Source organism: Pipistrellus kuhlii, unplaced genomic scaffold, assembly GCF_014108245.1.
Source record: "Pipistrellus kuhlii isolate mPipKuh1 unplaced genomic scaffold, mPipKuh1.p scaffold_m20_p_1, whole genome shotgun sequence".
Classification (NCBI taxonomy): Eukaryota; Metazoa; Chordata; class Mammalia; order Chiroptera; family Vespertilionidae; genus Pipistrellus; species Pipistrellus kuhlii.
In genome coordinates this window covers 44,558,143-44,572,233 of record NW_023425404.1, presented here as the reverse complement: position 1 = coordinate 44,572,233, position 14,091 = coordinate 44,558,143, and the positions used below count along the sequence as shown (strand labels likewise).

Below are 14,091 nucleotides of genomic sequence, written 5' to 3'. Positions count from 1 at the left end.
ACAAAGTATAAGTCACCAAAAAAAGGAGAGAGAGAACCAAAAGCAAAAACCTGATCTTCACTTCTGGTCCCCTGGCCCAGTTTTCACCCACTGACTCTTCCTAACAGCTTAGCAACCTGAAAATAAATCACTCAGATGATTAACTACTGTCCTTACCCTTTGCTGTCCCTGCTTTCAAATTTCTCTTCACATCCTCTTATAATTTCATACTAACCACATATACCCCAATTCTAATTCAATTGCATATTTACCTTCTCCTGGAGTTCGCCTGTCTCTTAGCTTGCTAACGAACACTCCTAGCGCGACCCTCAGCTGCTCTTTCTGCTTCGGGACAAGGCTCAGAACCCATCCATCTATTCTTCTGCCATTTCGTGTCCTCTCTCAATTGCATATTTAACTTGATTAAACATGTTCCCAATGCTAAGCTAGGCTCTCGCAACATAAAAGAATAGTACCATCTCATCCACAAACCTCACCTCAACTACACACAGAGTAAGGACTGAGAGCAGAGGCAGGAGAGAGGAGGCACTGAACTAACGTCACCAAAAAATCCAGGCCCTAATTAAACTCCTACATTTGACCCAAAATGCCTTAGAGAACTCTGTCTGGTTTTCCCAACCACAACAGTGTAGGAAGAACCACCTGGAAGGAAGGAAGAAGGGTGTCAGGAGATAGTATCTCTACAAAGCTTCCCTTATGCCCTTGTTTGCAAGAACAGGTGGGGTTTGAGTGTTTTCTTCCCAAGCAGCCTTGACAGCAGATAAAGACAACCTACTACAGAAATCCCAACCTCTGCTACCAGCTCACCTTTATGTTCCCTTCTGCCGACCCTGTGGTGAAATACTCCTCACAGGGGTCCAGAGCCAGTGCCTTAATGGCTGAGTCGTGCGCCTGGAAGGTGTGGATGAGCTGTCTCTGCCTGATGTCAAAGAGGCAGACGCAGCCCTTCCTACCTCCCGATATCAGGAGCTGGTGCTTTGGCGCATACTGCAGTACCGTGGCGCCGTGCTCATGGCATGTGAAACCTGAAGAAAAACAAGAGCCTTTTCTTAAATTCTATCTTGGCAATTCTGACATGTAAATATGCATTAAATAACAAATACAGAGATTAGACATTTTTCATTCTAATAAAAGCCCAGTGACCAAAACGGCGGAACGACCTTTATGACCAGAACGCCAGTGGCCTCTTGCCCCTGCTGATCCCAATCCCCATCAGGGACCTCCACCCAATGGGGGGTCCCCATTAGGGCAGGCTGGCCGGCTCCCTCCTGTGTACTGGGCCTCTATCCTATATAATAAAAGACTAATATGCAAACTGACCCAACAGTGGAATGATTGGTCTCTATGACACACACTGACCACCAGGGAGTAGATGTTCAATGCAGGATCTGCCCCCTGGTGGTCAGTGTGCTCCCACAGGGGGAGCGCCACTCAAACATGCTACCTCACTGAGAGCCACCACTGACAGGTATTACCCTCTCCCAGTTCCTGCCCGGACGGACGCCTGGTAAAGTCTTCTCAGGTAAGTAGCTGAAACTCAAGTAGCACAATGTGAAAAAACCAGCTACCCGTTAGAGAGTTAGTCTTCCCAGATTCTCTGCATTTTAAAGATTAAAGACGCACCACTAAATGACAAATCTTGAAAAGATGTTAAATAAAATTGTGAAACAACTACACTATTCAAAATCCACAAAAGCATAGTAATAGTCTGAGAAATCCTTTGGTTAAAAATAAAAACCCAGCCGTAGCTGATTTGGTTCAGTGGAGAGAGTGGCCTGTGGACTGAAAGGTCCCAGATTTGATTCTGGTCAAGGCCACATGCCAGGGTTGTGGGCTCAGTACCCAGTGGAGGGTGTGCAGAAGGCAACCAATTCTCTCTCATCATTGATGCTTCATTCAAATAAAAATATAAAAATAAATAAAACTAAAAATATAAAAAGCTACCAAGCTTTAACCAGACTCATTGGCTAAAGCATTCTTTCAGCAGCATCATGAAGAAGAGAGAGCATTAGGACACCAATTTGGAAAATACTGTCTTAAAGTAATATTTAAATGTTATTGCTCCTATTTCCAGCTCCTACTGTAAGGTTGACTTAGGTTATGTTTAATTCTTTAAAATAAGATCTTATTTCTGTTGAGATCAGTGAACAGTGTAACTAATTCCTTACACAGTGTTAGTAACACTGCCCTCCATGCCACATTTTCTGATGAGAATACAACTCAAGGCCACTCTAGGCTAGCTGGTTTTCTATGCCCACACATCTTTACCTTGGCAACGTAGCCAGATATTCTAGTTAACTTATAAATACTTTTCCATCAACCCATGTAATTAAACACTGACTAGATTCCCTGGTGAAAGAAAACCAGGGAAGCATTCCTTCAGAGGGTATTACAAGCCATAGGCCTTACTCACCATGAATGAGGCTGTTTCCAGGTGGTATCAAAGTGTCCCAGAGGCATACATTTCTTATAAAGAAACAAAGAATAACAAAATTACATCATGAATAATTGTTCTGAGGCATCAGTAGGGGCAAACTGTCTTCAAGTCAAATATCTTATTGAATCTTATCTTTTTTTGTACACTGCATTTATAAAGTAGTGATTCTCAACTAGAAGGAGGATATCTCCTCTAAGATTTTATCTTTTCACACTGTACAGTTCTGTCCATGGTTCTCTTGCCTCTGCCCAGTCTTATCCCCAGCCCCTCCCCTTTTCCAGGACCGCTGCCAGGAAGCAGACATGGTGTCCTGAGTACAAGGGGCGTTCCTATAGCCGCAGGGGGAACCGCTGCAGGGATGTGAAGTTATTCATGTCAATGAAAACTGTGAGGTCAAAGATGATGTTGAGAATGATGGCTAGAGTGTCAAATGCTTTTTAATCCTCAAGAACATGACAGTACTAACAGCAATGCAAAGAAATGACTGGGTAATAATTATACATGCTTATTGATAACTAAATTAGGAGTATTTTTTGTTTTTCTCTTGGTAAGGAAAAGTAATCTAAGAATTATGTAACAAAGTTTTTATATTCCTAGGGTGGAAAAAGCCTCCAAGAATACCTGTCTGGGGAAAAAAAACAAAAAAAAACTACTTATTTTGCTTTTCTGTCAACCTACCTGTTGTCATTGGATTGTCCAGATGTGGCAACTAGACTTGAAGAGGTAATAAATGCAAAGTCACTTGTGGCTTTACTATGGCACTGCCAACTCTACGGAAAACAAAGTGCAGTGGATGTTATCTAAACATCCAATAAAATTTGGTACAGTAAAAACACAGTTCTGCTAATGTAATACTATATGCATGAGCTAAGAATCGTTTTTTAAAAGTCTAGAATAAAGAATAAGTGATAGTAAGAGAATTAGCAGTCATTCGCATATTTGACTAATACCAATAATTTTTTTTTAAACTGTAAAGGGATAATAAAAAAGAGGAATTAAAAGTTATATTTTCAGAATACATAGCAAAGGTACCAAGCACATGAACTTCATATAATTAAATGGCTTGGTTAGCCGAAACCGGTTTGGCTCAGTGGATAGAGCGTCGGTCTGCAGACTGAAGGGTCCCAGGTTCAATTCCCGTCAAGGGCATGTACATTGGTTGCGGGCACATCCCCAGTGGGGGGTGTGCAAGAGGCAGCTGATCGATGATTCTCTCTAATCGATGTTTCTAACTCTCTACCCCTCTCTTCTTCTCTGTAAAAAATCAAAGTACATGAAGTGGAAGTTCTGCATAGAAGAGCACCATTTTCCATCTCTCCTCCGGCCTCATCCCACCCACTGAAAATATGCTTGTCTGTATCACAGTGGTGTAGTCTGATTTGGATTCATGAATAAAGTAGCCTATTATTTTATAATATACTAAACAAAGTTCTGGAGAAAACTGGAATACAGTTGGCCCTCTATATCTGCAGGTCAAAAATATGTATTTTTAAAAAGTTACACTGTTGCCCAAACCGGTTTGGCTCAATGGATAGAGCGTCGGCTTGGGGACTGAAAGGTCCAGGGTTCGATTCCGGACAAGGGCATGTACCTTGGTTGCGGGCATATCCCCAGTAAGGGGTGTGCAAGAGGCAGCTGATCGATGACTTTCTCATTGATGTTTCTAACTCTCTATCTCTCTCTCTTCCTCACTGTACAAAATCAATAAAATACATTAAAATAAATAAATAAATAAATAAATAAATAAAAGTTACACTGTTGTTAGTGTGTATCTACAGTTAGGTAGGCCAGAGATGGCTACATCAGTACTGAACTGTACAGACTATTTTTTCTTGTGATTATTCCTTACACAATATAGTATAACAACTATTTATATAAAACTTAGATTGTATTAGGTATTATAAGTAATTTAAAATATACAGGAAAATGTATGTTATATGCAAAGACTACAGCCATTTTACATAAGGAATTCTAGCACCCACAGAGGTCCAGAACCAATCCCCCACAGATACCAAGCGATGACTGTACCTGCAATCTGTTTGATTCTTAACATAGGTATCACTTCAAAATTCTGTCATTAAAAATAGAATTTTCAAAATGGATAAAAGTGTAATGAAAATGTATCCTGTGTAGGACTACGCAAATGGAAAGCTTGTGAAATTTTTCTAATATAATGGTTGCCCTTCAGTTGCAAAAAGCAAGGTTTCTGTTTTACAGGTCATTTCAGTCTTAAACCAGAGCAATGATGGCTTCTGGGCTGTTGTTGCTGGACAGACTGTCTCTGTCCAACCAGACCCGCCAATGAGATTCACTGTCTGAACTAGACACTTCATAAACAAGTGGCCTCCACAGGCTCTGGGAATGCTGAGTGATACTCACCATGTAAGGTTTGGGATTTGCAGCAGTTTGGTTTACTTGCCAGATACTCAGAAAACCTTCTCCATCTGCAACACCACACTGTAAAAAAAGGTGTAAATATTAAATACAGCTTCTTAGCAACCATCTCACAGGTAAGAACATTTATGGAAACTAGAGGTCCTTATTCTCCCCACAGGTATGTTTCTGTTGCTGCAGGTCCCAAGAAGGTCCAAATACTATAAATACTTTTCCACCTTTTAAAAAAAATCCTCACTTGAGGATATGTTTATTGATTTGAAAGAGAGAGAAATCTATTGGTTGCTTCCCATAGGCACCCCAACTGAGGATCAAACCCACCACCTTCTGGTGTAGGAACACGCTCCAAATAACTGAGCCACCCAGTCATGGCCCACTACCTTTTAAATACTTTCCCACACCCATTTTACTGTTTTCCTCCAATATTCTGTAGTACAATTCAGAAAGAAACTGGAAGGTTTCTCTCAGGTGCTTGAATGTGCTTATAAGACCACCAACACACTCAAAAGAGTTCTTCCCTCAGAATACTTAGTATCTTTAAGAAGATAACTAAGCCATACAAAATTCTGTGAATTAATGCTGTTATTGGGAGACAAGGGGGGAAAGAGACACCAACAAACTACCTTCTCGGCTAACCACAGGGTCACTGAATTTGCTTTCAGGTGTAGTTTTGCTAACCATGTCCTCATGAACAGCCACAATTATTTTCAGATGAGTTTAGCAGTAATCCCCAAAACTAACCTTGTTGCCTTGAGAATTAAAATATAGTCTGGTTACTCTTGCATTGCCAGCTTGGCGGAAACAGACAAGTTGCTGAGGTCGTGTCCATTCAAACATGCGTACACTGCCATCCTGAGCACCTGTAAGATCTGAAACAGAAGAGAAAAGGCAAAAGGTAAGAAATAAAGAAGCTGAAGAAAGAGGTCCAATATTTTCCATTCTATAAAATATTTTTCAAAATGGAAGAGCCTGTTTACAATCCTTGGACCATAAATAAAATACTTACAGTATTGATGGACAGGGTGTGAGGTCATTCTTTTAACATTATGTAGATTCCTTTTCATAAGCTTTAAAAGGAAATAAAAATGAATTTAGTTTTGCATAACAGAAGAGGTGAGGAGGGATATGATTCATGCCAACTCTAATTCTGATAACATTTATTCTTTACAACTGGCTAATTACTGAAATAAAGCCTGTTGTGGATTTTCTGAACTACTAATGTATGACGCTTGTCTGAACAGCTGTGGAAGCAAGTCACTTCCTGGCAGAACCCGGGCCCATGTGCACGGTAAGGACACCAGGCACTTTATCTAGTGATAAAGGGAATTCTCCAAGTGCCCCTCTCTGAAGACAATGAGTATCTCCAGGGTCTTCATAGAACATGAGAATGGGACCTCTTCAACTACAGTGACTAGCAATGCTACTGATGCACTTCACACACTTAAAGTAGACATGAACTCCTGTTGACTCTGCTTTTTCACTCTGTGCCTCTGTTTGCTCATCTAGAAAATGGGGGATAATAACAGCACCTCACACCTAGGGTTGTTGTGAGAAAAAGCATGCACCTGACACAGAAACTCACAGTATGTTAGATTTTTTTATTATACTAGAGGCCTGATGCATGAAATTTGTGCACTGGAGGGATATCCCTCAGCCCAGCCTGCACCCTCTCCAATCTGGGACCTCTTGGGGGATGTCTGACTGGCGGTTTAGGCCCAATCTCTATGGGATCGAGCCTAAACCGGCAGTCGGACATTCTTCTCACAATCCAGGATTGTTGGCTCCCAACCACTCACCTGCCTGCCAGCCTGATCACCCCCTAACCACTCCCTGCCAGCCTGATCGATGCCAAACTGCTCCCCTGCAGGCCTGGCTTCCCCCAACTGCCCTCCCCTGCCATCCTGGTTGCCACCAACTGCCCTCCCTTGCAGGTCTGTTCACCCCCAACTACCCTCCCTTGCAGGCCTAGTTGCCCCTAACTGTCCTCTGCTGCTGACCTGGTCACCCTTAACTGCCCTCCTCTTCCAACCCAGCTGTCCCCAACTGCCCTCCCCTGCAGGCCTGTTCATTCCTAATTGCCCTCCCCTGCAAGCCTAGTCACCCCAAACTGCCCCCCCTCCTTTCTGGCCCGATTGTTCACAACTACCCTCCCCTGCCAGCCATCTTGTGGCGGCCACCTTTGATCACATGGGGACGGCCATCTTGTGTGAGAACATGAGGGTCAATTTGCATATTACCTCTTTATTATATAGGACCGTCTAACTGGTCACTGCTCTAATCTTTTGGATCATTCCTAGCTCAAAGTGATTTCAACTTATTTTGAGGAAGTCCATATCCAGAAACTATATCTAATATTAAATGACATACCACACTAGCTCCAGTGCTAGTCTGTCCACTGCCCAGCCAGGGCAGAGATGAAAGTGGATGCGTAGGATTTGCTGATGTACTGGGTTGATGAAGAGTTGTAGTGGAACCACGATAATCAATATCATCTGAACTGTGAAAAACAAATATGTGTTATTGTGAAAAGTCCTTTCTTTCTTAACACATTCCAATTAGAGAACTTATGTACACATAGGACAGTCTTTATTTAAAAATAAACAAACATCCATGAGGAAAACTTAAGTATATGTCCTAATCATAACCAATTTTCTTTCTGGTTAACTTTTCCCATTTGCCAAATATACATTAGTCAAATGTTCAGTTATAAATTTATTATTACACAAGTTAGAACAAATGTTTGTTTTGAAATATTTAATAGAGATTTTCTTTTTAGAAAAAGAGTATATGTTCTCTTCAAGTACAGTAATCCCATGTATCAAATTCATACATTTTAAATGTATGAATTAAAGAAATTTGAGTTTAAAGATTTCTTAAGAGTAAGATACTAATTATCACATAAAAATGTTAAAAGTAATTTTTATGATGAACTATATTACATGGTTATATCTACCAAGAAGTGTGATAGTGAAATCTAGTTATATTATATATTGATAAAATAGAAAACTCAACAGAACAGGAGAAAGGTTATGATGGTACCATTCTCAAGCATATAAAATTTTCAAGAGTCTGGAAAAAAGCAAGAGGAAGAGCAAACGTGGAGAAGAAACCCCAAAAGGAAAGTGTTACAAAAACATTTGGTGCAGTGTCCACATTTTTATCTGCAAAAAAGGTATGCTTATAAGGAGATAAGAAGAAACACTGGAAATTATTCAGTAAATATGCTTCATCAGTCTAATGAATACATTTGTGTATACAGCCTTTTGCTTTAATTATCCAGATCAGCTGAATTTACTGAATATTATGTAATTCCTGGCATTTCTTTGGGGTTAAATGTCTAAGTAGCAATTGTCAACATTAGACTTTGGTGTTGGGAATTATTCTGACTCAATGAATACTTCAGGGTCTAATGGAACAAGTATGAATGACTTGCTTATATTTGTTTCCTACCCAAATGAAGGTAGATAAAAATATACTTTTTTTAATCTGGATAATTCAAATCATGTGCAAAAGCATTTAACCTTTTAAAGAAAACTACATTTAAAATTGACTACGTAACACAATCCAACCTTTTGGATTCTCTGTCATATTCTTCTCCAATCCACATGTATGACTGACAGGCTAGTAGAGAAGTAACATCGAGTTCTTGTACATCATGTGTTGAAGCCAAAACAATTTCATTATAGTTTGCCTGTAAAGCAGAGTCACTAATTCAGTCAATTTCACAAAAAAGAACAACATTCTTTATAATGACTAAAGCTTTTACCTTGTTAATAGAAAATGCCATAATCATATCTGATTCCTTATGAATTATTTTTGCCTTTCCACCTGGATAACCCAGATCAGCTTCAACCTGCAAAACAGTTGTTGGCAAATTATAGTTGTTGCAGCACAGCTCTATGTAGAGATCTGCACTCCCCACAACATTAAAAAAGCAAGGAGAAAATGCAGCAGCAGTAAGTAAAAAGGGGTTATTAATTTTACTGTGTTGAAAATTAGCTTTGGGATTAGCTTCAATTTGCTGATGCCCTGTAATCATCCAATTACAAGTATTTCCATTCTAATGATAGGATATTGATGAACTGTCATAGAAGATAGCTAGCATAATTTTCACGAGTATTTATAGTAGTAATATGTCTCTCTTACCTCTTCTAAAAGAGTGCAAAGATACTGTAATAAGAACGTGTATACATAAGAGGCCCAAGTGAAGGAAAAAAGACAAAAACAAAGGAGTCACATAAGAAATGAAACATTAGATAAAGGTGATGAGACAGGACTAAGGAGAAGTTGGAAAGAAAAATAGAAAGGAATGAAGGAAATTGATGAGAGGAAAGTGCAGTGGCTTAAGGTCAAAGGTGACAGGATGGAAAGAAGAGGCAGAAATCAAGAAGAAAGAGCCAGCTTAGTGGTTGAGGATTGATCCAAGAACTAGGATGTCATGGTTCATTTCTCACTCAGGACGTATGCTTGGGTTGTAAGCTTGAACCCCAGTAGGGGATGTGCAGGAGGCAGCCAATCAATGATTCTCATCATTGATATTTCTATTTCTCTCTCCCTCTCTCTGAAATCAATAGTAACTTATAAAAAGAATATGGATAGACAATCATGTTTAAGAACAGCCTGGAAAAAGTGACCTAAGTATAGGTGGGACAGAAAGCAGGAAAGAGAAGAACCAGTGGCAGGGAGAGCCAGACCTAGTGCAGCTTTTCCTACCGTGTGTCACTGAGGTGTGCAATGAGTACTCTGACCAACTGGGTAGGTCATGGTTAGTATTAGAGATCAGGCATTAGTTCCTTGCACTTGAAAGAATGAGCTAAATACAAGAGCTTGGAATACTACCTTGCTGTGGCAATCTTCTGCTACGGAGTTTTGTTTGACATGCTCCACCACATGTTCTTCTACAGACTAAATAACACCACACCGTCACAAACACAAAGCCATGCATGAAACAAAATTATAAAGAGAATGAAAAATTTCAAACTGAAATGGTTACTCCATCACTTAAAGATGATAAAATGAATTTGCAAGGTTTCCTTTTCAAAGCAAAATGTCATGAAAGAAATTAAACCGAGAAAATGTGATGTTATCAGAAAAACAACACACAAAGCAAACCGGGCAAAATTAAAGTTAATGTAACTATAGTATATATAAAACTATTTCAAAATAAAAACTAGTTATTTGTATATCAGTTATTTAACTTAAAAGTTCTAGCTTAAACTGTAATCTTTAAAAATAACACCTACTTATACAAACAGATGCATTCTATAATACTTAGGTTACTATCCTATAGGGTTCTTTCAAATTAAAAATTAAAATTAACTTCTAAACACAGATCGAAAGTACTGATAATTATTTTACTCTCACTTATAAGGAATATATCCATGGAGAGGGATTAGAATAAACATCAACCATTTACTTAATAACTTTTCTCCTCAGAAGTAAATGTTTCATAAAATGAGGCATCAGAAAGAATCACACAAAATACTTGCTGCTGGTTGATGACAGGATCATTAGGAATGGCTACAGTTAGAAGTAATACTTCTGCTCTGTTGTGTTTGATCAGAGCAATACCCTCCTAAAGTGGCTGTTTCACTTAAAGCCAAAAGGGCCAAATTCTCTGCCCCTACCACCAGCGGCTGCTCTGGGGCTGCTGCACCTGACAGTGAAGGAGGAACAGGTGCCGGGTGCCGGGGCCAAACTGCAGAGCAAACTATTTGCCTGTATCACGTAGCTGAGTCTGTCACATTGATCAATTTCACCAACACCTGTTTTGTGAAATATTCTTAATATAGCCAATGAGTAAAACTTCTATGTGAATTCATCTAAAATTTTAGCATTTCTAAGAAGAATTTTATTATTAAGTCTTTTTTTTAATTAACACTTTAAAAGTGTTAGCACTTTTAGGATTAGTTTGCTAATTTTATTAGTCCACTAAATTTACCAAATTTATTGATTACCAAGATCCTATTTAATGATTTAAAAAGATAAACTCTCTTAGTAATGGGTAGTTTGTTTTTTAATACTCTACCAAGGACATATTTTCATTGATTTTTTTTAGGGAGAGAAACATGGATGTGAGTGAGAGCATCCATCATTCCCTCTCCCTCTCCACTGCCACCGCTACTGGCCTCGACCTGACTCAGGATTGAACCCATAACCTTTCAGTGCATGGAACACTCCAACCAAAGGAGCCACACCAGCCAGGGCAAGTAGGTGGGTAGTTTTAATAATGCTGCACATTTCTGAAATTAGTGACTAGTTTATATTTTATCTTAACAGCTTTAACATTTTTTTTCCCCTCATGCAAACAATTTTTTGGCAGATCTATGAGATTCCATACAGTGGCCATTAAATATATGTGGCTACTTAAATTTGAATTAAATACAATTAAAATTTCAGTTCCTCAATCACACCAGCCACATTTTAAATGCTCAATAACCATTTGTGGCTGGTGACTACCAGTACAGAAGAGACAAATTTCCACTGTCACAGAAAATTCTATTTGACAGCACTAGACAGAATTTCATTCAACAATTTAAAATTCAAGTTACAAAAGAGGCCCTTGCCAGTGGTTCAATGGTTAGAGCACCAGCTTGCACACAGAAGGGTTGCAGGCCCGATTCCCAGTCAAGGGTGCGTACCTGGGTTGAGGGTCCCACTATACTCTTACAGGTTCAATCCCCAGCCCATCAAGAAGCACGTGAGAGGCAACCAATCGATGTGGTTCTCTCCCTCCCTTCTACTCTCTCTGAAAATTGGTGGAGAAAATAACCTCCGATGAGGATTACCAACAAACAAACAAAAAGGTACAAAAGGGTACACAATAAAAATTCTTCCCATCCAAACTTCCAGCTATGTACTTCCCTTCCGTAGAGCCAACCAATGCTTACATAGCATTTTAAGAAATGTTCTATTTATCTCTGTCCTACCTTCCTGTCCATGGATATCCTAGGCTAGTACAAAAATAGCAGGTAACACACATTTGGCTGTTGATTCTAAGAGCACAGAGACTGAGGGGGCATAAAGGATGGGGGAAGTTTATTTAAGGAAGAGGGAAAGAACTGAGCCTGAAGGGCCAGGGCAAGGGCAAGACAAGAGTCTGGGAGTCCAAACAAACTCCCCACAGTAATCTGAAGCTCTGATAATCCAACCCAATCAAACTGCTACAAACCTTATGAATAATTAAAGCATATCTTTAATAAGTCATTATGTTTAGTAATTTGAAGAACTAAATACACAGAAAACAGATCCTTCAATGAACTAGTTTTCTGTGAATAAGAAACCCCTAATTAAATAAGTATCTATTTTTTAAATCTATTTCTTAGATTTCTGTATCTCATTTTTATGGCATTTGGACTCAGCATCACTATAGAACATGGTGTAAACAGTGGAAAGGAATTTGGCTCTGATCCTCTAATAATCATCAATAATTTCAATACCACCAGGGTTTATTGTTTATTATCAAAAAAGACTTTTTAAAAATCTCTGTAGTTCAATTCCCCAATTCCTACGTAAGCACACATTTTAAATCCACAGAGAAAATAAAAGTCTTCACGAGGGCTGACCACCATTACCATCTAGGTAAGTGAGTGACAAGCTCGGTAGGTTCTGCTGCCCTAGGTATGGGGAAAACTGAGAAGCAATTTTCTAATTCACCTTGGGAAACGAAATCCTGTGCACTGTCCCTCTCGGTTTTCACTTTCCTAAGTGAAATATAATTCATCTTCTTATAAAGTCTGTTGGCCAAATTTTTAATCATACCTGACACACTATCCTGAGAACACAATCCAAATTGCCTATTATGTCATTAAGTGGCAAAATAAACTGAAATTGCTCAAATAAAAGATATATGGACCCCTCCTTATATAAGGAAGAGATCATGTTAAGTTTCACAGTGCCAGTCTCCCAAACTTCTGAGTCTTCTTAAATCCTGAATGGTATTACATTATTAATTTACATTTTGTAATTTCATTTTTTAATTTTTCTAAAAATCTAGCAATTATCTAATTACAGGTTCTCTGAGTGAACAGATTGAGCTGAGAGTCAAATGGCTCTCCTAGTTTTTTAACCATGCAATGCAGAACCTCTCCTCTGTCCAACACTGTAAAAGCCATCTTTCTTCATTTTGAATTTGTTATGTCTGTAATATATTCTCTGAATCTGTTGCTTCTAAAACTTATCCTGTTCATTTTTAAATGTTAAGTAAATAAAATGCTTTTAAAGGGCTACGTTGTATTTTCAATTAAATGATATTCAGAGAATCATAATACAGAGCACACTCATTTATATATTAAATTCTCTAAACAATCCATCAAAATCTTTATTGAATGGAAAAGCCCAATGGCAAATATTGAATACTATAAAAGAAGTACTAAATTTCACTTGAGTATACATGACTTATCAAGGAACCTATTTTGTTTCATTGCTATGAAATGAAAATTATATGTTTTTAACCTAAATATAATTTATTATAATTTGGTAAACTATTACCTATGATGTATGGAAGATAGAAAGTTCCAACCAAATCAAGCACTCACTCCATTAGAAATATTAAAGAAAACTAAACAAAAATTACAACAGGAAAAAAAAATTTTTTTTTCAAAATACCTCACTCTGCTTTCTTTTCTTAGTGAAAATATATCTAATGAATGTCTCTTGAAGAACTTCTTGTTTAACAAGGAAATGCCAAAGTCGTTTGACTGGAAGTGCAGAGGAATCCCGGGATCTAGTAAAACAATCAACACATCACTCTTTCAGTCTACAGAAAATGTTTCACATTTACAGGTACTTAAAAAAACTTCCACTATCTATAGCAAAGAAGTTACAGCATTAAAATTAACAAAATTTTGTAATTTCATTTTTTAATTTTTCTAAAAATCTAGCAATTATCTAATTACAGGTTCTCTGAGTGAACAGATTGAGCTGAGAGTCAAATAAATCTCCTAGTTTTTTAAAATTATGCATTAGTTTGGTTCTGTTGGTTAAAAGCATATCCCCAATAAAGATAGTCATAAATTTTATTTCTAACCTCCTAACAAGCTAAAGAGCCCTGCTCTTTACGCGTATGAGCAATACTCTTAATTAGGGCCAGCGGCTTCAAGAGAAAAAGCATGCCGTTTAGGTTAGGGACCCAAATGAACATTTCAGTGATCACAGCATCTGTGAAGAACAATGTGCTTACTATTAAATTACAAAAGGTCAGTACAGTATCCTGTTTGCATATGTGGATTACCTCAAAGAATTTCTGTAAGAGTTCTTAA

General features: G+C 38.4%; 1 protein-coding gene across 4 annotated transcripts in view; it reads right to left on the bottom strand.

The window, feature by feature from the left end:
* Window positions 1-14,091, bottom strand: part of DMXL2 (Dmx like 2) — a 140,772-nt gene that overhangs the window by 1,380 nt on the left and 125,301 nt on the right. For 2 of the 4 annotated variants that reach the window (XM_036442016.2, XM_045582484.1), the window contains 11 exons: window positions 13,439-13,556; window positions 9,671-9,736; window positions 8,598-8,684; window positions 8,401-8,522; window positions 7,199-7,328; window positions 5,838-5,898; window positions 5,573-5,700; window positions 4,817-4,894; window positions 3,116-3,207; window positions 2,414-2,466; window positions 808-1,025 (listed from right to left, as the gene is read on the bottom strand). In XM_036442016.2, the coding sequence (XP_036297909.1) occupies window positions 808-1,025; window positions 2,414-2,466; window positions 3,116-3,207; window positions 4,817-4,894; window positions 5,573-5,700; window positions 5,838-5,898; window positions 7,199-7,328; window positions 8,401-8,522; window positions 8,598-8,684; window positions 9,671-9,736; window positions 13,439-13,556 (1,153 nt within the window). Of the gene's footprint in view, window positions 1-807; window positions 1,026-2,413; window positions 2,467-3,115; window positions 3,208-4,816; window positions 4,895-5,572; window positions 5,701-5,837; window positions 5,899-7,198; window positions 7,329-8,400; window positions 8,523-8,597; window positions 8,685-9,670; window positions 9,737-13,341; window positions 13,557-14,091 lie in introns of those variants that run through there. The other 2 variants (XM_036442035.2, XM_036442045.2) reach the window with 2 other exon arrangements.